The 23,019-nt window shown below is 41.4% G+C and overlaps 1 protein-coding gene across 13 annotated transcripts in view; it reads right to left on the reverse strand.

Annotated features, from left to right (window-relative positions):
- Positions 1-1,401: 1,401 nt before the first annotated feature.
- ATP6V0A1 (ATPase H+ transporting V0 subunit a1) overlaps positions 1,402-23,019 on the reverse strand; it is an 89,149-nt gene continuing 67,531 nt past the window's right edge. For 6 of the 13 annotated variants that reach the window (XM_001363489.3, XM_007482177.3, XM_056816731.1 and 3 more), the window contains 8 exons: positions 22,497-22,615; positions 21,773-21,989; positions 20,339-20,446; positions 16,577-16,684; positions 15,511-15,528; positions 11,857-11,974; positions 11,315-11,486; positions 1,402-3,243 (listed from right to left, as the gene is read on the reverse strand). In XM_001363489.3, coding sequence (XP_001363526.1) covers positions 3,150-3,243; positions 11,315-11,486; positions 11,857-11,974; positions 15,511-15,528; positions 16,577-16,684; positions 20,339-20,446; positions 21,773-21,989; positions 22,497-22,615 — 954 coding nt within the window. In that variant the 3' untranslated portion in view covers positions 1,402-3,149. Of the gene's footprint in view, positions 3,244-11,314; positions 11,487-11,856; positions 11,975-15,510; positions 15,529-16,576; positions 16,685-19,489; positions 19,565-20,338; positions 20,447-21,772; positions 21,990-22,496; positions 22,616-23,019 lie in introns of all 13 variants that reach the window. The other 7 variants (XM_001363576.3, XM_003340310.3, XM_056816732.1 and 4 more) reach the window with 3 other exon arrangements.

The raw sequence follows: 23,019 nt of genomic DNA on the forward strand, positions 1-23,019 counted from the left end.
GGTGCCTAACTTTGTATAGTGACCATGTATTGAATGCGATCTCTTTCCTAATTAAAGACTTGGTTTTTCTGTCTACTTTAGTAGTTCTGTGTTTTTCCCAAGTTAACAGAATCAATGCTGTTAACCAAGGCAGAAGAGCAATAAGGACTAGGCAATGGGGGTTAGTGACTTGCCCAGGGCCACACAACTAGGAAGTGTCTGAGGTTAGATTCGAACCCAGGACTGCCCATCTCTAGGCCTGACTCTCAATCCACTGAGACTCTTCACTGCTCAGGACTTCTTAGTCAGTCCTTACCTTGGACTTTTGGAGAGTGCTGGTGGCATGGGACATTGTACTCCCAACTTATAGAAGTATTTTCAGGCTACTGTAAGTGGGAAAACTCCTTTGCTCCCTTACATCCTTGGGACTCCTGATAAGACCCTGAAAAGATTATCCTCCTTGGATTGTCCTTTAGGTTTGAAATGGACAGAGATATACCTCCAGACTATGCCTTGACTACCATCGGGTTATATCTAAGACATCTATCTGTCCCCCAAACTATCAGGGTCCCGCCCTATGTCTTCAGGCAAATCCCCCTGAAGCCATATAAAGAACATAGAGGCCAGAATTGATGGCAGCTTCCCATCTAGGCTGTCCTCCTGGCCCAATTCAACATTACCTTCTAAATGAATACATTTCTTTTTATCTTTAAGCTAAGTTTCAGAGCCTCACATCCTTGCAAAGGGCACCCTTCCCAAACCCCAGGGGTTCACTTCAAGCCCCCCACAACAGTGGGTGATAGTTAGGGACCACTTACATCAGAGACCTATTCTTTTCTTCCCTCTGTGACTAGAGGCTATTCAGCCCTGCATTCCTTCTGTTGGTTGCCCTTTTGGCTTTTGGAGATAGAAATGCAGTTAAGAACCACAGAGTTTGGGGAAGAAGAAACATCACTTCCCTACATGTCTCCTAATTGCCTAAGAAGACAGTACTGAACTTTTACTCTGTTAGAGTGGCATGGGCAATAGAGCCAGAAATAACCCAGCTGCCTGGTCCCTGGGGGACAGGGCTTTGGAAGAGGGGGAAAAGGAGGGTTAGTGCCAAGTCCATAGAACAGATACTTGTCTCCCCACAACTGTTTGGGTGTGGGGAAGATGAGGGTTCCTTGCCAGGCCCCTATGGGTGGAGTTTGCAATGCTGCCCATGGCTCCTTGGAGAGGGTAGGTGCCAGGGAAATGGGAGATAAGGTGAGAATTTCACAAACTGATCGCTCTGGTCAGGGTCACTCCAGCTGCAGCCTTTGGTTAGGCAGAATGAGAACAAATATAGGGGAACGGACAGAACTGGTCAGACTCATGGTAGAGGCCGCCAAGGTGATCTGATCCAAGGGCGATGAGGAAGAAGCCAGAGACAGAGCAGCCTTCTGAGTGAAACCAAACACTTTATTCAGCACAGACATGTTTGCAGAGAGCCCTTGCATGAAGCTTCCCTTTAGATGATTCCATTTTAAACAAACCTTACTGTTAACACATGTAAACAAGGTTCAGGGTGGGCAGAGGAGCACTGTGCACAAGGAATTGAGGCAGGCCACAGAAGCCAACACACAAGGAACCAAGTTTCCCCTGATCCTCATTCTTCAATACCAGCCTTTTCGGCCCATGCACTGCTTTTCCTTGGTGAAATAGAACCAGCCTCTCCTCTACTCCAGCCATCTTCCTTCAGAGTTGTGGTCACATGTCCCAAACTTAAGATACCCTCTTACTACCTGGGAGAGAGGGCAGTGGTCAGAAGAATTCCCTAACTTCATTTATTTGTAAAGGTTGGGGGTGATAGCAAAGATACCATTAGCCAATTTAGGGAACGTGTGAGGACAGATGCCAATTTAGCTACAACTGTCATGGCTATTGGGGCCACTGTGCCAACACATGATTAAAAGGCCATAAATCGGATGGCCTAGTGTGGGTCAAGGGGGGAACATATCCTCCAGAGGTACAGTTCACCAATCTCCACTTAGCAACCAGATTGGAGGTAAAGCTGCCCTTCCCTGGCACCACTTTCCATGCTCAACTATAGCTATTTTTGAAATAGTGGGAAGAGACAGGGACAAGATTTCTGAGAAACAAGGCAGGTCCACCAGCCCTACCAACAGGATCAGGGTGGGTGGCCATAGTTCATACCAAAATAGCATGATTGTAGAGGAAAGGAGTTAGGACCTGTGGGGCTCTACTCTTGTTCCAAATAGAGTTCTCAGTGCAAAACAAGTGTTCAGCTGTCCCCATGCCCCCAAAGCAGTAAAGAGATGGGGGTAGTGGGGAGGGAGAGTAAATGTCAGCCAGAAGGAAATCCCAATGGGTTAAGGAAAAAACAAGGACTCTTGCCCTGAGGAATTCCTTCTCTGCACTTTGAACATATTCGAGGGATGGCAAATGTGTGTGTGGGAGGGATTTAGACATCTGGGGTAAAGCAACCTCCTTAGGACATGTGTGTTTCTGGGAGTCAAGAGGGTGGAGTTCTTGGTCCTACGCCCAGGCCACTCCTATCCTCTTTCTACTCCATTTGAGCTCCAGATTGCAACAAAACCTCTAAAGGTTCATGGCTGAAGGGCCCCAGGAGGGAGGAAAGAATCTCCATCTTCCCACATCTGGTGATGAGTTTAGGGGAAGTTTTCCCTTCTGAGGTTTGGGAATTCCTCCATTAATTCTTGCTAGAGGTATAGGGCACACACATCAGGAGTGGGGAGCTATTGTTCCCTTCATGTAATAAGAGGAGAAGGGGAAAAAATATGTCAACTCTCCCTAACAGCTATTACAGCTGCGTGGGTACAAAAGCGAGAAGGATAGTGAATCATAGACTGGGAAAGGTGAGGGAAGAGTCTTCCACCATTGCCTCTCTAGAGTCTAACAGGCAGGAGGCTAGGAAGGTAACTGGGCTCTCTGCTCAGGAGCTACATCAGAACCATGGCTGTGCTGCTCTTCACGAACACAAAACTGGAGGGAGCAGGAACGGAACAGGGGAGCGATCACAGTCTACATGACTTCCATCGATGGTCAGAGAGCTTCAGGGGTAGCCAGGCCTCAGGGATCACAACACACACATGTGGACTGGAGAGAAGAGCTAAGCATCATGGTGGGGGATGGGGCACATTGATCAGGACAGGCTGGGCCACTGCTCATTCATCAAACTTCCCTTCACGGATGTGTTCAAAGGAGAAGGGGGCGAATTTGACGCCAGTCCCAATGTAGAACTTGTTCTGGAACTCGACCCTGGGGAGAGGAGGATGGAGAATACAGTGTGTCACTACACAGTGTTCCGCAGCGACTAATGGGTTGCCTTGGGGGGGGGGGGAGTGTCATACCTCTGTAACCACTGGTCCAAGGTGCCATAGCTATGGTTTAGGCAGGGCCTCCAAGCCCCCTTACAAGTCAGATTTCAGATACCACCCCCCACCCCCACCAGGAAACAAACCCATCCCCTGGGAGTCAAATCTTTCTCAGACTAATCAGCTAACATCTGACTTCTATGGCCTCAGAATTCCCAGTACCAGAGACTGTATCAAGAGTTGGAAAGAACCTCAGAATTCTAGCTGTCTCTTCATTTCACAGAGGAAGAAACTAAAACCTATAGGGAAGAAAGTGACTTGTCCAAGGCTGTACATTAATGTGTTTGAGCCACAACTTGTATCTAGTCCAATAATCTCTGTCCCACACCATTCTGCTTCCCCCTTGGCTGGGCCCCTCTCTCCCACCTTCAAGAACATGCTGTTCCTCTGTATCCCACCTATGCTGGCATACATTTGTGGTTAATACTTGACTCCCTAGTCTGCTATCAGTGGGTGCTTTTAACTTCAGGCTGAAGACAATCTCTCTGGGACTTGGTTTGTGTGAAACTCCTGGGTAGCCAGAACCAAATGAAAATGTAGTTGGGAAATTTTTTATGAAATAAAAACAAACACAGAGGATGGTAACTTGATTTCTTAGTCAATATGCAGGGATCCGTTTCTATCTGAGTTTGACACCACTGGGTTAGGTGACCTCTTGGGTCCCTTTCAGCCAGCAGCATTAATAATCCCTGAAGGTTGGAATTATGTCCTGGCAATTCTTTGTATAAACCTCCTTTTGTAAAAGATGCTTCATTAAAGGGTTTTCTTAAAAAGGTGAAATGTTTCTGCTGAGGTTTTCTTTCTTTTTTTCAAAACCCGTACCTTCTTAGTGTCAAATTCTAAGATAGAAAAGTGGCAAGGGGCTGGACAATTGAGATTAAGTGACTGGCCCCGGGTCACACAACTGGGAAACCATCTAGGTTTGAGGCTAGGTTTGAACCCAATTCCTCCTGACTCCAGGCCTGGCATTCTGTCCACTGTGATAGCAAGTTAACCCCCCTGGGTTTTCTTAATAGGTCCCATGGCCACACCCAGCAGCACTGTCCATGTTTCCCTGGTCCTCCTTACTTAGGCTTAAAATAACTCATTTGAATCCAGTTTAACACTGTAGGTGGGACTCAGGACCCACATGCATTTGTCTCACTGAAGTTTCACAGAGCCCTTCCAGGGACAAATGGTGCTCCAAGGAGACCTCTGGCTCACAATAATACATTTGAGACATCACAGGGGAGCACTCAACAAATGCCTGCTGGAGAAGCAGTAGTTTTTTTGGTAGAGTTTCAGTGGAGATGTTCTATTGAAATGTGACTATTCTCAGGAAATGGGGGAGGTGAGGAGGGGAAGTATTTGTAAAGCAATGGCAAAAACATTCTCAGACCAGAAAAACATCTTGTAAGCAGGAATTCTCTTGGAGACTGAGGGGAAAAACAGATCAACTCCCTTCCCAAGCTGCTTGGCCCCTCTGTTCAAGGCAGTTTCCCTGAGGCTAGTTTGAAATGCAAAGGGAGGTGGAGAGGGAGGCCTTTTTCTTTTGTAACGGGAGTGATATGGAGGGTTTTTGGCTTGCTGCTGCTTCTTATAAACTCTATCTTAAGAGTATGACCCTGGACAACTGCCCAGCCACCCAACTACATCCAAATATGGAGAGAAAAATCTGACTCGAAGTGAAAAAAAGAGAAAGCTCAAGAATCACAGGCAGCTTCTGAGGAATATTTTCCATTTGGGCCTTCAAGACCCTGGGGATTTAGGAACCCATAGGTTGGGGTTAGAGAATGACATTCAGGGGATGAGTTCCTTAGTAGATATTCATCTGAAACTATGTCAAACTAGAGGTATAGAGGTATAGGGCACACACATCAGGAGTGGGGAGCTATTGTTCCCTTCATTTAATAAGAGAAGGGGAAAAATTATGTCAACTCACCCTAACAGCTGTTACAGTTGCGTGGGTACAAAAGCAAGAAGGATAGTGAATCACAGAATGGGAAAGGTGAGGGAAGGAACCATTGCCTCTCTAGAGTCTAACAGGCAGGAGGCTAGGAAGGTAACTGGTTCTTTGTTCCCTCATCTTTCAACCCTAACCCAGGAATTCTCAAAATGAAATCCCAAAATAACTATGAAAAAATAGGGCTGAGTGAGAAGATGGAGGGAGGTTTTTCCTCATTTGCACCCTCTTTGTACCCTGTGAGCTGCTGGAGTTGCTTAGCAATGAGGCAAGGCCCATTGGGTAGAAGAGTAGAATTTTCCAGGTGAGAATGTGTGTTGCCTTCGTCCCACATTCCACAAAGGCTCTGCCAGGATTCCAGATATAACCAAGTAGCCAGAGTTTTCCCATAAGCAACCTGTACTGAGTTCTTCTCCACTTGGTCAGGCACTGGACCAGTCATATCACTGCCCTTGGGAGCAAACTCCGATCTTCTGGAGATGCTACTATCCTAGTGAACTAAAATTCTGATTTAATGAATCCAAATACTTATAATACGTAATATGAAGCAAGGAATTAGCTGTAAATTATCTTCCTTCCCCCATCCTGGTACTTCTTCTGCATGCCACCCTCAGATGCCTTTGTGCTACTATTCCTCCTACATATCAGGGGAATATCTTTCATCTTAGAGTTGGCAAAGAACGGGGAAATAAGAAATAAGAGAATGGGGAAAGGGCCAGAAGCTCTAAGGACTGGACTGCATAAAGTATCCATATATACACAGTGGTGAGACATGATGCAATGAGGAGTCCTACTGGTGGTACAAAAGAACCTACCTCCACACCAGCCCCTGCGGATCTAATCCCCATTCCAAACATGAGCTGCTCTAAGCCAGAAAAAAGGCTGTTGTGCAGCCGTCAGATGCCAGGAGAAAAAGCAAGCTAGACACTTGCTTTACCCATGTGCATTTGTGTCTCACTGGGGTTATATAGCCTAGAATAAAAGATCCTTCAGACCAATTGTCTAATTCGGGCATTAGGAAGGTGGGGGAATATTTCCCTTAGCCCAGAAATCATAATAAGGGTTCTAAAAGGGAACAGCCTGACTTCACCTCCTGCCTCCACCACCCTATGCCCCATAGCACAGAGTTGGAAAGCTCTCTCCTTCTTCTGTGAGGGAAACGTGCACTTCCTGAGAAAGTACAAACACAAAGTCCTCTGGGACTAGGTGGGGTAGGCCCACAGCTCCCTGCCTAGTCAGTTTTTCCACCAGCCAGGGACAGGCTACAAATTGCTCTGTGGGGGCCTACTTTGACCACGCCCACTCCTCTCAAGTTCTGAATGGAGCTGCAGGAGGACCTGAGGAAGTTCAACATGTCTCTCTGCAGGTTCTTCCCAGGCTTCCACTGTAGGTGTATGCCAACATATGTGACTCAGAAGGACTGACTGCACTCACACTCACAGGTCATATCTGGGACAGCACAGGAAATATGTTCTTGTCCAGGAGAAAAGTGGGCCACCTAACTGATATGCTGAGGCTCCAGGTGGGGTGGTGAGAGTTTTAGTTCTAGCAAGGTGTGGGACATGGGTTTTCTCTATTTGTAACCCATATGTTCAGAAATTATCCTTCCCAGATTAAGCTTCAGTACAGTTTTACTCTTCTCCACCCTAGTCTATTCCCAAAATCATGTTGAGAAACTGTTCCCTCATCTATTCAGTAGTCTCTTGGAGCCTAAGGACTACTACTGGCTTAGTTACAAGTCAGAATCAAATCTATCCCCCTTACCCATCAACCAGAGGGTATATGAGGGGGATAGAAGAGATGAAAGAAAAAAAGGAGGGGGGAAAATGCCCAAGACAGTAAGGGCAAGATATAATGATTTTTTTGGGGAAAAAAGTGTCAGTCTTAAAAAAAGTGTCAGTCTTAAAACTCAGACTTCTAAATCATATTTCAGTTTTTTCTAATGAAACACCACTACCACAGGAAAGGATTATTTTGAATTTTGGCAGCCTAGAAGGTTAAAATCCTATCATTACAGACGTTTGCTAACAGATTTGATAGCTGGCACAGGAGACAAGGAGAAGGAACAAGTAAGAGAAAAAACACAAATCATAGTTCAAGGGGAAGGGGTACTGATGAACTAGGAGAACAGAGGGTTCTCAGAAATAGCCCCTTAAGCACCTCTGATACTCTATAACCAACATGCCTTGATTTATCCCTGTACCCCTAACTGATATGATGAACAGGGTTTTCTGACATTAAAAATGTATATTTATGAGATTTTAAATAAATCACCATTATATACCCTATGATAGTTTACCACACTAGTGCTGGCTCCCATTGCTTGGCACAAGCATTCAGATTCCTGGCACCCACCCCTCTCAAAACATAATCTCAGATCATGAACTTCACAGGTCAGGGAATTAAAAGTTTTCCTTTTCCTGCTCTCACCAAACAGACCCAGAAATTGAATAATAGGGAAGTTCTGTGTGCCAAAACAGACACAAAAGAGATAAAATAAGTGGTACATAGACTGCCCTGTAGAAACACAGAAGGAACGTCCTGCAGCCAGTCAGCAGAAGCAACTTGTTCTTTGCCTCATTCAAGATGGCCACAAGTCGGAATTCTTCCAGCAACTTGGGTGATCCCATGAAGTTGCTGAAACACATCCAAGCTAAGGAGGAGGATTCAACAGCACCTATTTCATTCCTGCTTCTTGTGGAGGGGCTAGGAAGGGGATTTTCTAACCTAGTCACTGGAAATTTCCTGGAGATGGTAGTAAGTGATTGGGGAAAATGAGAAAAGGGGTAATAAATGGATTCTTAAGAAATGTTGCTGAGGTGCTCTTTTTGTGGTAGCAAAGAACTTTAAACTAAAAGGATGTCCCTCAATTGAGGAATGGCTAAACAAATTGTGATATGAACTGTAAGGAATGATGAACAGGATGACTTCAGAAAGAACTGGAAAGGCTCACATGAAATGATGCAGATCAAAATAAGTAGAATCAAGAGAACATTATAAACAATAACTACAATACTGTGAGACAATCAAATGTGATAGACTTTGCTACTAACAGCAATACAACAATCCTGAACAATTCTGAAGGACTTATGAAAAAGAATGCTATCCACCTCTAGAGGAAGACCTGTTGGAATAGGAATGCAGATGAAAACAAAGGACTGGACATTGAAATGATGTCCATTAATTGGGGAACGGTTGAATAAATTTTAGTATATGATTGTAATGGAATACTATTGTGTGTAAGAAGAAATTTAATTAAATAGCTTTTAATCACTTATAAGAAATCCTCTATAATATTTTGATAAGCTGTAATTGTGTGATTTAAGTAATATATATTATCAAAAGCCAAGAAAAAATAAAATATGTAAATTAAAAAAAGAAATGTTGCTGAGGGAAACTTCTGTGGTTTTTTTTTCTTTCTTCTTCTCCATACTAATAACTATGTATCAGTAAGCACTTCTGAAAGACATTTAGGGGAAATCTAGTTGTTAACACCAGAGCAGGGACTAGGATAGGCAAGAGAGGGAGTTTCCTTGGGGGGGGGGGGCAACATATGAAAGAAGAAGGATGAAGATGTAGGAAAGAGTCCTGGATTTAGCATCAAGGTTCAAATTTCAGTTCTGCTACTTACTAGCTTGTTCAATATTGAGCAGAATCACTGAACCTCCGAGTCCTAAGTTTGCTCAACTACAAAACAATGTAGTTATAATAGATGACTGCTGGGATCCATCTCAGCTCTAAATATATGAATCTATGACCTGAATTTGAGTTCCAATTTTTTCACTAGCTGTGTGTGTGATCATGGGCAAATCATTTCACTCCTGATGATATCTGTCTCACAGTTGACAGTGAAACTATAGGACATAAAATTGTGAATTATTTAAAATGTCATAAATATATACTTTGAATGTCAGAAAATCCTGCTCATTCTATCAGTTAGGGGTACAGGGTTGGGATACATCAAATCATGTTGGTTATAGAGAAAATGCAAAACTTCTAGGGCAAAGAAACACAAAGAGCGTGTAATTTTCATACTGATTCTGGAGGTCACAAAATATCATGTTCTAGTTTTGACTAATAGGATCTGTTTTGACTAATAGGTTCTGTTTTCTCAATGAATTGAAAATACTTGATTCCATCTACAGGACTTGCAACTTTCTTCAGGGTTGTTCATAAGGGAGTGAGAAAAATCTGAAATCAAGTTCTTCAAGTTGGGCACAGGATGTGAGCACTCCCTTTGGCAAGGAAAGTTGACTACTATCTAAAACTCAACTCTACCTGGAATCAATTCTAACATAATAAACTAAAAGTAAGAATGCTAATACTATGAATAGCAATAAGAACGGGCAAAGGAAATACTAAGCTCTCATGGCTTCACCGGGTGGAGGCTTACTGCTTTCTCTCCTGGTCCTGTGATGACTGAAGAGAAGCAAACAGCCAGCCATACACTGGTAAAGACACTAGAGAGGAAGTGATTGCTCCTTGAGTCCAAGGGGGAAAGAGACAAAGGAATGAACTGGAAGGGAAGGAAGCCAGGCAAGGTAAGGAAACGTGACTCACGCTGCTGTGAGGCACCACAGCTGGTCACTCTGATGTTTCTTTTACATCAAGTGCCTAAAGAAGTATGATGGGGAAGAGAGCTGATAAGTTGACAATGGGGTAATGTGACTTTAAAGAATAATTCACCACTTTTGATATAAAACTACTTAGTTTTATATCAAACCAAAGAGGAGTGGGATGAGGGGTAGAGGATAAAAGGATGCTTCTAATCAAATGGCTTAATCAAATCAGTGTGAGCTTCACACCTGGCACTTTACTCTCAAGGCAGATGAATAAATGGCAGAATATAGCACAACAGCTTCAGTTAGAGACAGACTAGATTAAAGGCAAAGTTAAGAGAATAACATCCCCATCCAGGAGGGGAAAAGTCTCAGGCTAATGTTTTTAACTTTACTTCAATTACAGAAATCGCTGGAGTTCTTTAGGGAGAGTCAGAATCCAGACTTGGAGCTCCATGGAATGTGAGTATCAGAGAAGACCTCACAGGTCATTAAGCCCCACACTCTCACTTCATGAGCCCACGGAAGGGAAGTGATAGGTTTATGGTCAACCATAGAGTGGCAGTCATTCTGACAGTCTGACTTCAAAATAGTACACGGGGTTCCCATGCTCTTGGTAGAAAATGAACAATATTCCATTGAACATTATTCTTTTTGTAACACAAAGGAGAAAGGGTTAGAATAGCCAGAACCACCAATAGTAGGAATGTGACAAGCTCCTTTTTACAAGAAAACAAAACACATCCACTCCCACCCCCCCTTCCTAAAATATGAAACCACATTAGAGCATATGCATACATGAAGTCAATTTGCAGAGGCCCAAGCAAGAGTCTAGTTTCTTTCTAACAATCATTTTTGCAATGTTTCCTCTCAATTTAACCTGAGCTTCTCTTTCCAAAAGCAACTTCTTATATTTGCAGAAGACTATATTAATAGAAAAAAAAAAAGCTGGTCTATAGGCTGAAACTCAGAAAGCCAGGCACTTTTCAAAAACCTAAAATAACTTCTCCTATGGCTTGCATTAGGATGCCAATAGCATATACCTGAGCAAAAATCAGGCAAAGTTTTTTCAAGTGAGAATTTTGGGGTACTGGAAAACCAGGAAGACAAGAATGGGTAAGATGGCAATTTTTAGCAAGGAAATCTCAATGAGCTACGTATGAAAATTGAGATGTTCACATTCCATGGAGCTTTCCAAAGTGGGGTGTGTGTATGTGTGTGTGTGTGTGTGTGTGTGTGTGTGTGTGTGTGTGTGTGTGTGTGTGAGAGAGAGAGAGAGAGAGAGAGAGAGAGAGAGAGAGAGAGAGAGAGAGAGAGAGAGAGAGAGAGAGAGAGAGAAATGTATATGACCTGGGAGGGCCAAAGGCTTTCCTTCCTCCAGAGAGTCTGAATTTTCATCTCAATGTTATCAGCAATAAATGGGTTCCCCCTGCCCCACCCTCCCAGCCTCTTACCAGTGCAGCCTTAAAGCATGGAGGAAGGCAGAAAGACCTTCCATTACTAGGAGGATGGCAACAGTCAACACAGAAAATCCTAAAAAGAACAAGACTAAGGCAAAACTTCCTCCTATATTTTTCTGATGGAAGGCTATACGCATCACCATAGACCAGAGCACATGAGATAGTTCTGGAAAAAAGAGAAAAAATGAGCTGTCAGAACATTTGGTCCCAGGATCCCTTTTTTCATTGCCCAAATATATATAATAGATTGGTTTATATATGGTATGTGTGTGTGTGTGCAAGCATAACTCCCTAATAGATATCTTTATTTTCTTCATATTTATTTATTTATATAATTACAAATGTATGTTTTATACATTATATGTAATAATATATTATACAATAATTATTATTTATATATAATTTATATATACATGATGTATATACCATATATAAATCAATCTTTTAGGGAGTTATGATTACATGACCTACCTAGGGCAGTGCCCAGGAAGCAGGGTTGACCCAGTAACATCTCATTATAGCAGAAAAATACTCACGTGTATGAGCAAGGCTGAGGGCCCAGAGTCGAAGATAGGAGGCTGTGTTAGAGATGCAGCCCAGGCAATATTCAATGGTATGGATGGCCTGATGCACCATGATGTCGCCAAAATCGAACTGTTGTGGGGAAAGGAACCAGGGAGAGTACATGAGACCACACACAACCCCAGGGCATTAGAGGAATCCATGTCAACATGACCTGAACAAAGTCACTAAGTATTGGTTGCTGTTCTCATGGTTGGACACATTACCATCTGGAGAAGATATATGATCATGTAATGTTAAACCTAGCTCTTAATTTCAGTTATAGTTTTCCCTAGAACTACTATCTCTTTCTAACTTCTATCCCAAGTCTCATTTTTTCACCCTAACAGAATGTAGGCTTGAAGGCAAGAATTGTATTGCTTTGGAGTTTTTATTCCAAGCTTCTAGTACATTACTCTGCTCTGGGGATGCTCATTAAGACCCTGCTTTGTCCCAGACATTCATGCCCCAGAGATACCAGAAAAGGGACTTGAAGCCTTTGTCTGAGGTATTAATATTTATTGCTTTACTTCTGATATGTCTTCAAAAGATTGATTGGTTTCTATATTTAGGTGATTAATCCCTAGGCTGCTTCTTCTCCAGGGAGAGAGGAGAAAAACAAAATAGAGAGAGCTTTGCCTTCCCTCTAGGGCATGGTAACCTCTCCTTTTTTTGTGACCTCAGAAAGAACCCAGGGAATTTATTTTGCAAAATCTTATCTGGGTCCTCAGTTTAGGCTAAACAGAACACTCCCTTTTATCCCTTCCTCCGTCATTTTTTCCCCAACCAGTTTCCTTGCAATCATGCAGCCACTTTCAAAACAAAGGGATGGGGGTGAGGACTCAGAAGTTGACTCTGGACTGCTCCCAGAAAGGTCATAAGCCTGGGCCTCTGGGTGAAAGCATGTAATGGCCTCCAGAAGCAGTGTGCTCATCACACTTCCCACTAACACAGGTGGAGTGACAAAGGAGTTCCTGTAAAGAACCACCTGAATTCTAGCTTTCTATCCTCCTGTACAACCACTTCTCATTAGTCCATGAGACTTGGAAAGAAAACTTCCTATAACTTCCAGATTAAAATTCCACAAACACAACAAATGGTCAATTCAATACCACTAAGTAAGGCAGGATTTCGTGGGCCTCCACAACAGTGCTTACCATTTCCCCCACCCTTTGTTTAAAGTTAGAGCCTCAGAAGAGTTTTGGGAAAAGTGTAGCCTATTTTCTATTGCAGTTTATTTCTTTCATTGTGAATGTGACCCCACCCTGAGGGGCACCAGACATGCAGGTGGAAAATCATATGAGGTCTGTCTATGCATATAGGGCCAATTCAGTCAGTAACTATGAAGGGAAAGGCAGCCTTGCTATGTCCCAAGGGGGCAGGGCCCTGCCCTGACAGACCCCAGGACAAAGTTCATCTGATGAAAGAATAGCCTTGAGCTATCATATATTCTGGGGTGTTTCTGAGCTTTCCCCTCTGGACAGTTTTCTTGAGTCTTTTTAGCTACTGATGGGGGAAAAAAAACAACAAAAAAACAAACCCACAAGAAATAAAAACCTGAGAGTTCCAATGAATGGTGAGGAACCCCAAATATTTTTTTAGTTCCCCTAAAAGCCATAACAAGAGAGAGTCATATCCCAGCTCTGTGGAGTTCAATATCTTTAAATAGATGCATTGATGAAGGTAGCTTCCCAGCCTTGGCCCTTCAGGAACTGCCTCTTCTCTTACTTATACTCTTCCTGGAAAGGAAGGAAGAGGTGACTTACAAGGGCTCCTCTTTTGCAAATTAAATGGGCCATGCCTATGTCTGAGAGGACAGTATGCTATACCTTCAAGTATTTCTTCAGCCAATCAGTTGTTCACATCAATTCCCAGCATACATAATTGCCATAAATATTCCCAATGAACAGGGAATATTGAACAGTGTCAGACAGGGCAACTGGGTTTTTACCAAAGCAAAATGGAGAAAATTCAGGCACAAGTAGATTTTTTTTTTTCTTGACTATCTGGATTTAGCTGTAGAGACCCAACTCATGGATACTTAATAAATTTTAAATGTTATAATTATTTAACCATCTCAAGGAATTGAGGCTATGGATATAAGCTGGGAAGTTAAAAGACTGTAAAATATAACTGGTCATATGAGGGCAAATTCCAACATTACAATGACAAATGAAGAAATCTATACGTGGATTTTTTTCTTTAACTCTTACCTTTTGTCTTGGAATCAATACTGTGTTATTGGCTTCAAGACAGAAGAGTGTTTAAGGCATAAGAGCTGGGCAATGGGGTTTGCCCAGTGTCACATGGCTAGTAAATGTCTGAGGACAGATTTAAACCCAGGATTTCCCCACCCCCACCCCAAACTCTCTGGATCTGGTTCTCAATCCACTTAGCCACCCAGCTGCCCCCCAAACATGGAATTTTTATGCTATTAGTGACTAGGGAAGTTACTGGCCAATTAAAAAGGCCAGAAAACGTAGGTGCTGCTGTTACATGGGAACGAAGGGTGACCAACAAAAACATACACACACACACACACACACACACACACACACACACCCAGCTCCCACATAGACTGGCTAGGAAATATCCACAGAAGGTTGACCAACATGTGACACAAAGACTGCTTGATGTTAGAAATAAAGACATGCAGTTTTCAGGAGGAGAAAATACTTAACTGGTTTTACCCCTATTTCACTACCCACTCAGAGAAAACGAGGAAGCAAGAGTGGGAGAAATAGGGAATAGAAAGGTTTTGGATTCTGTTATTTTAGGGAGAACTTTAGGGAAAAGGCAAATGGAAGAACTACGACATCCTTAAAAACATACACACATACACACAATTTTCTGCATCATTAAAATGAATTACTGTTAAGCTATATTGCCCTTCTGATCCATAGGCTACTTGAGAATTTTGCCAATTTTCTCTTCCCTCTACCACAAAAAGCTGAAAGTGTTTGGTATAATTGTGGTCCTTCTTCCATGAAAAGTACAGTTACAGGGGTTGTGGAATCAGACAATCTGAAGGGAGAAGTCTCCTCTCAAAAGTTTTGTTCCTTCAGCTTGTGTCACAGAGGACAAAGCTGGACTCCAGGTTGATTAGAGATTAAGGAACATTAATTTTGAGCATATTGGGATTTTACCAAGCTGAGGGCAGCAAAAAGCTGGCTTTATCTAAGATTGGTAGAAATGGTAGAAATGGCTTGTAAGCACTTGGTAGCAAGGAGAAAACACAGTTATTCCTAGTGGCATAGGAACTGCAACATCACAAGAGAGGAAGACAGAAGTCAATGTGATTTAGTCCCCAATGCAATAACCTCAAGAATGCCAACTCAGACATCATTTGCAGTTTTTTTAAAAGCCATTCTCAGTTGACCTGTAGAGGTATTGGATCAGCAAAGTCAAAGGAAACAGAAAGACAGAGGTGAATGACATGAGATGCAGTTAATGCAGATGAGCTAACTTGTTAAGAACACATTTCATGAAGGGTTAGACATAGTCATGAGATGCAGGCTGCAAGGGCATGTGTATGTGGCCAGTGGATGCGGCAAGGTCAGCAGAATGATCACAAGGATGGGAAGAGAAGCTCCAGATAAACATGAATGCAAAGCCAGCTTTAGTCTTACCACTTCATCCTCCGTAGGCTTGAAAACACAAATTTACACTTAGTGTGAGGCCATACCAAACATGTGATTACAAGTACTGAGCATATGGCTAATGAAACTTCTCAGTTAGACAAACAAAGCTAAATGCTGTTAATGGACTAAAGGCCTCTCCTAAGAATACAGGAAATGCATAAATAGCAGACTTTTGAAACAAAGAGATTTTTTGGTAAATGTGTCTTGACTCTTTCAAAATATTTCTTTAAAAAAATCCAAAACTCAGATACATGGTGAAAGTGGCTGGGTAGGCTAAAGACAAGAGATTTAGCTGGGTGGTGGTTAGACCCTTAAAAAGGATAGTAAGAATAGGTGAGACATGGTTAACAATTCTAAGGCATTTTACTGTCAGGTATTTAGATTGATAATGTTGTTGCCTGACCAAATGACTTTTTGATTTCCCTAAAGGAAGGAGGAAAATCACTTCCACAACAGCTTGCAGCCAGAGTATCTGAAACAAGAACAGATGCCTCAGACAAGAGGTTGTAGAGGTTAGTCTAAAAGAATGTCACCATTTTCTGAGTGGGTGGTTATTTTTTTTCCAAATGTAAAAAGAACAGGATCATCAAAGTCAATGGGAACAGTATATAACAGATAATAGTTTTGATTTTATTGATACCAAATAATTTGAACACTCCTTGGGATGGCAGGAGGAGAAAGAAAATACTTGATCCTTAGACCAGGAGTATGTGCATGCTCCTGGTATCAAGAATTCAGGTGATGGACCATGCTCTGCCCTCACTGTAGAAAGCAATGGGGCTTGCATGAATAGACTACTGGTAATATGTAGTCTCAAGAAGTTGAACATTAGGACTCAGACTGCCAGAGGTTCTGTAAGCAGTACTTGGTATCTTGGAGCAGTGACCCATTAGAAAATGTTGTGGAACTTAAGAGTTCAGAAAGGAAGCAGAATTTTTTGAAGACTAGACAAAGCAAGGCCTCATAGGTGTACAAGACTCGAATCCAAGGTGGAGGGAGAAGAAACTCACACCACTGTCTTGCAGGTGCCAAAGGCCAAGATTCATGATCTTACCTCGTCTGCGTCCTCTGAATGGGTGGAGAGCTGGTCATGCTGAATAATCTCAGCATCCTCCTCAGTCGGTCCGTTGCCCACCCTGATCCCACCAAAGTTGTGAGTTCCCTACACAGATGAACAGAAAGAGTAGAATTGCCTGGACTTTAATGTGACATTCAATGAGTGGGAAGAGGGCGAAGGTTAGTGCATACAAACCTCAGAAAAGCATTATGCTCTTACAACACAAACAAAAATCCCACTTTTTAAAAAAACATTTTTTACAGCCCCAGTCTGTTCCTGAAGAAATATGCAATTCTGCCTGCTGCATCTGAAAAAAACAAACCTCATCACAATCAATACCTATCAAGGAATGCTTAATATAAACACATCAGAATCACAAATTATTTAAATATGTAAAACATTTAAGGAGTCAAGTTTTTTTAGCTCTGATGATGCCATCTCATGTAAATTATATAGGCTAAGCAACAAGTTACTATATCAGTCCACTGAACTTCTGACAGGTATACAGTCAAGTCCTACTGTTCTTTCAAAGACATACAGCTATTCTCTGAATAGACACTCCAGAGCAAAGAGAAAAGGACAACCTCTATCAGGGTGGGAGACATGCTCATTCCAGATATAACTTTTGCTAGAAGAATATACAGAAGTTAAAAATAAATAAGGTATTCCTCCCCCCTTCATTAAATGGAGGATTCTGGAGTGTCAGAACAGCTCCTTTAATAGGCATCTGGTCAGATCCTGAGTACATCCTGGTACAGATCCATGTACTAATGACAGCACAGAAATATCTCTAGGCTAACAATTCTTAAATCTATTAGATTAAAAAATATTCAGGTTTAGAGAGACAGGAGATGACCCCTGAGTCAACAAAGCAGGAATAGAATCAGAACTATACTTGACTACAGGCCCCCAATATTCAGCCTGCAGTATAATTGCAGAGGCTCTTCCAGCTCTTGTACACAGAATGCTGTTCAGAAGGCCAAACAAGAGAAGGCCTGCTCTTCTGTTCATCAATCCTCTTAGCTACACTGACCACAATGCATCCAGGTTTGAATACTTCTCCTTAGACTCACTCTGAGCTATTCCTCTCTCTATGGAGTTCATGCCACGGCTTGGTGATCAGTTATTTAGAGTAACCTTTGTCTCTGGCATGATTTCAAGTTCTAAGGTGTACTACTGAATGTTGTGCCTGAGACCTTTAAAAGGTATACATTCTAAAGAAATGCAGAGGAACAGTGGTAACAGTAGAAAAACGAGATTTCATTTGGCATATGACTTTAGTTTCTTGTGGGAGGGGGTGTTGTGGGATAAAGGCAGTAGGCGAGGGGAAGAATGGAGCTCATTAAAATGGAATATAGATTCTGAAGGTTCTCATGAACAAGCAGAGTCAAGACAGATGGAACATCCCAGAACAGACATGGCAGGCCCCTTTAGAAGAGAGGGGAAAAAACACTGTGAGATTGGTATGGTATGGTGGACACACACACAACTGGTAAGTAAAAAAACAATTTGTGGTACAAAATATGCAACAAAGATAAAATATAACAAAACCAGGTTTGTGTTTGGATCAGCAGCTCATCTGTTTCCTAAATGCAGGGTTCCTAATATATAAAACTATTACAGTCTCAAAGATCTCTTGTTTTCCTCCAGGAATGGATGTTTTGTCAAAAGCTTTTGTGGAGAAAAGCCAATCAGTAAACAGGCTTCCAGATCCAGAGTTGAAACAACATAGTAGAAAGTCACAGAAGAGGAGGCCGGACTTTAAGCATCAAGATATTCTGACAAATTTGCCCCAATTTTATCATGAAAAGTAGAAAGAAGAGTTTATGGAAAGAGTTTATGAAAGAACAGACACACCAAGATATGTGCCTAACATTTTCTACTTACAGGGAAGAAGAGTCTATATGCCATCAACAATACCAGCATTAATCACTTACTATGTATGTACTGGGCACTCTTCAATATTGCCATAGTAACAATGCTAACATGGCCCCTGAGCCATGAGCACTTTTTAGCCCAGTGCTACAAAGATGTTTAGGAGAAATGTTATCAGAAGTCACTTTATGTAAATAAGGATACAAATAACATTTTCTTATTTTTTTAAAGGTACCTGATACTACTGGGGTACAGAAGTATGTTTTGAGTCTTTTTTGCTAAGATTTTCTATATGTAATAGGTTTATAAGTGTATTGATCTCTTGGAACACATTTCCTTGGAAATCACAAAAGGACAAGATTCTATTAAGAGATTTGCTGTGAACAAATATTTAACACTTTAATTTCAAATAACTATTGCTGAAGAGCTAGATAGTGGTAGGGAATGGGAAGGATTAAGACAGATGGCAACCTGAGTTATTTTACCAGATATATACTACACACAACATGGTATCTGTGATACTAGAAATCTTATAGGAAAGACTGGGGCCACAAGGGTTCCCTAAATTTTTCACAAAGTAGAAGAAATAAAAAGCCCTCCTTCCAGAGAAGCTATATCATCACTTGAAGTGGTGAATGACTCAACATCAATGAAGTATAGGAAAGGTAAATTCAGAAGTCATATAGGTGAGCTTGCCTAGAGGCTGAACATCCCTATTACTTAACAAAATACAGGATCATGAAAGTGGATTAGCTCAGTGCTGCTATCTTGGCTATTATTAGGATAATGGGGCTAAATCTGGAGTACAACTAGTTCTACACAAGTTACTTTCCTTGCATTCTGGCATATGAATGAATCATGTCATAATTATGCTGATGGCATCAGAATTTGTTTCCAAGAAGTAGAAATCTCTTTTGCCATGGTTCCAATAAGCAACCAGGACCCTCTTCCCCAGAGCCATGCATGCTCCATGCCCTGAGTAGAATTATTCTGGATTCTGGCACATGACTAGGAAACTCTTTAAAATCCACTCACTGTTGCAGCCGCTGCTGCTTCTAGTCCCTGCTCGTTCTGGGCTGGACTGACTGGGGCCTCCACAGGCTGCCCTTCCTGATAGTGAATGGAAGAGAAAGGAGGAAGAAAAAAAAAGGGGGAGAGGGATAGATTGGTGGTGGTGAGGAAGGGAGTGATGGGAGACCAATGGAGGGTACATGGGAAGATAGTCAGAGAAGAGGGAAGGAGTATCTTGTAACTGTACAGCTCTGCAATAGAGCAAAACAATCCAAAAGCTGTTTGAGAGGCATGCAATAAAGACATTTCTGTCTCCCCAGGCACACATATCCTGAGTTAAACATTGTTATATAGCCAGAAATGAAAAACAATCATATGCACATTAGCAGTATGTATATAAAAGCAGATATGCTGCTTTACAAAGAAAAATCAGCTTGGCTTCAAATAAAACCCTTTCCCCCCATGTTTTGGTCAGTGAAAGTATTACTGACTCATTTTAACAGACGGTGGTGTCTCAGCATTAGCCCTGTGGTTTCCCAGGTAAACCACAGAACTAAATTCATCCATTCAGCATGCCTGTACCCAAACTCTGGTAATGGTTTTAGTTTTTATTGGCCACAGGCTGATAAAGAGTAAATAAGCTTTTGGGGAGGAAAAGGTAGGGGTGGGGATAGGGAAGGTTTGTTTTCTCTATTCCGGCCATTTAAAGCTGAATCTAGAGCTCTGAGAAGCAGATACATATACTGTTATTTTACAAAGTAATTGACGGCATTCTAGGCAATATCTTTGGACATAATTAAATAGTTCTGCTGCTGATTTTTAAACAAAAACCTGGTAGTTTTGAGCAGAAGTATATTAAAATCAGTCACCCACCAAATGCTTCCTCTTTAAATGCTGATGACGAAGTAACAGTGGCTTACAAATCAGCATCCATGGAACACACAGTATTGCAACCACTACCAGAAAGCACTGAATTTTTTTCTGCAGAAGAAAGGAAGAGGTACAAAACACATTACATGTAAATTCACAAGGTGAAACAAAGTTCCTAATCCCAGTTCAAAGATCTTCTAAGACAAATGGTATGTTTTCTCAGATGCTTAGCCAACACAGTCCAATCTCTCAGAACAACTGAAAGATGTGCAGTCTGTCTTCAGAGTTCAGACCATTTCCCATTAAAAATTTAAACAAGCCCTGCAGGGTCTGGGACCACAAGAGACTTCACAAACTCAGCAAAGTGTTTGGATCTAGATCTGGATAAACAATTCAGGCCAAAACAGAAGCAATACCATTGAGAGGGCAGTGATGCAGTGGATAAAGTATCAGGCTTGGAATCAGAAAGATCTGAGTTCAAATGCAGTCTCAGACATTTACTAGCTTTGTGATCCTGGGCAAATTGTTTAACCCTGTTGGTCTGAGTTTCCTCATTGGTAAAATGAGCTGAAGAATGGCAAATTACTTCAGTATCTTTGCCAAGAAAACTCCAAATGGAATCGTGGAGAGTCAGACATGACTGAAACAACCCAACAACAACCACTAAAGAGTGAGAAGGGCTGCACTCCAAAATCTGTTTAATGAAACCCTGGACACTCTAGATGCATTAAATTTCCAGAAGTGACTGAATAGGCCAGGGCTACATGCCATGAAATGTTCAAAAGACTTTCAATTCAATGTGTGTTGCAATTTGTGCTTCAGAAGGTAGTTAAGGCCCTAGGAGGGTAACTGTACTCTAAGGGGCTACTCTAAAGTGCCTCAAAAAGTTAATTCTTACTTTCTTTAAAAAAAAATCAACTACAGGGGGCAGAGATGTTATACTGTAATTTTCCTCCACTACATTTCAGTTTTTTACTTGTCAATGTTAATAGGCAGTGTCCATTTCCATGGTGAAAGGATTAATTTTTGCAAAGTATAAGGTGAGGTCTCTAAAGGGAAGATACAAGATGAAAATAAGCATTTATATAGCACCTACTATATGCTAAATAAACACTTTTACAAAAATCATCTTATTTTATCCCCACAACAATCCTGTGTACTGCTTTTAGATTCCATTTTTCAGTTGAGGAAACTGATGCAAACAGAAGTTAAGTGAGTTCCTGAGGGTCACACAACCAGTAATTGTTGAAGGTGGGGTTTGAACTCAGATTTTCCTGACTTCAGCCTAGTGTTTTATCTACCTCATCATCTAGTTCCCCTATCTCTGAATGAGTGACAACTAATATACAGATGCCTTTGGCTAAAACACCAGATCTTCTACTTACTGAATAATAGGGTATGTCAGACTGACCTAGGTGCATTTTTGGGATGACTCACCTGCCCAGGATAAAGTACATTAATAAATTTCCCCGAGTAGGAGAAAAGAAACATGTTTATAAAATGGATCAGAAGGCTTGGGGCATCCTTAGAAGAATGAACATCATAGGCTATCCATTTGTAAAAAATGAGGATGACCAAGTAGCCAAACAATGAGGTTATGAAGAGAATTTCAGGAATGAACTCAAGGTAGATATTCATAGGCTTCCTGAAATAGCTGCAGAAGGAGAGACAAAGGATCAAGTTGAACAAATTATTTTAAAGCAGTGTCACTATAAAAGTACCCATGAGCTCTAACTCTGGCTCTTCCCCAATTCTGTCTTTTATACTTTTAAGAAGCAGTAGGAAGAAACTTTGATATTATCAGAACATTCCAGAATTAAATTTTAGCTCCAATCTCAGAGATCCAAAGAAGAATTATAAAGTACGTTCCTCTCCCCACTCTCCCAAGCACACAATACAAAATGAGAAAGGGATTTTGGAGAGTATATCCCTGGGTTGTGTGGTATAATTATATGTAAACACATATCATTTGCATAATTTATATAAATATGATTTTTTAAGATTTGAAAAAATGATTTTAGTTCTAAATTCTTAGAGGAATATAGACCAATTTCATTCTGAAAAATGAAATTAAGAGTATAAGAAACCTGAGGAAAAAACACTAATACTCCTTGAAGTGTGGACATTTCTCTAGCTACAAGTATCAGAAATAGTAACTCACATATGGTTGAAGAGGCTGAGAGAAACACCAAATACCATGTGGATAATACCAAGGATGACAGACATTTTCATCTTGTACGAGTTAAGGAAGTTCAATTTATTTGGAGCCAAATTCCACATCTGTCATACAAAGCAAAAAAAAAAAGTCAGAAACATTGGGTAAATAGAACAGATCTCACCAACAGAAGTATTACAGGTTTTCTCATTTTACCTGTCCAGTCTGAATTCTATAGCCCAAGTAGATTCCTTTTTGGGCTGTTTATACCATTTCCTCCATCTGAAATGCTCTATCTGTCTTCATCTGTACCTATCTAATTCTACCCATCCACCAATACCAAGGTCAAATACCTTTTGCAATCACCCATTCCAGAAGCTATCTCTTCTTCCTCTCAACTTACATATTGAACTTAGTGCCATTACAAAACTGAAGACATTTTGTTTACTTTTTTCCCCACTTTTTTTTTAATTGTTTCAGTTGCCTATAGAAATACTTTTTGACAATTGTTTTTAAAATTCATATTTTC

The sequence above is a fragment of the Monodelphis domestica genome, chromosome 2 (genome assembly GCF_027887165.1).
Source record: "Monodelphis domestica isolate mMonDom1 chromosome 2, mMonDom1.pri, whole genome shotgun sequence".
Taxonomy (NCBI): domain Eukaryota; kingdom Metazoa; phylum Chordata; class Mammalia; order Didelphimorphia; family Didelphidae; genus Monodelphis; species Monodelphis domestica.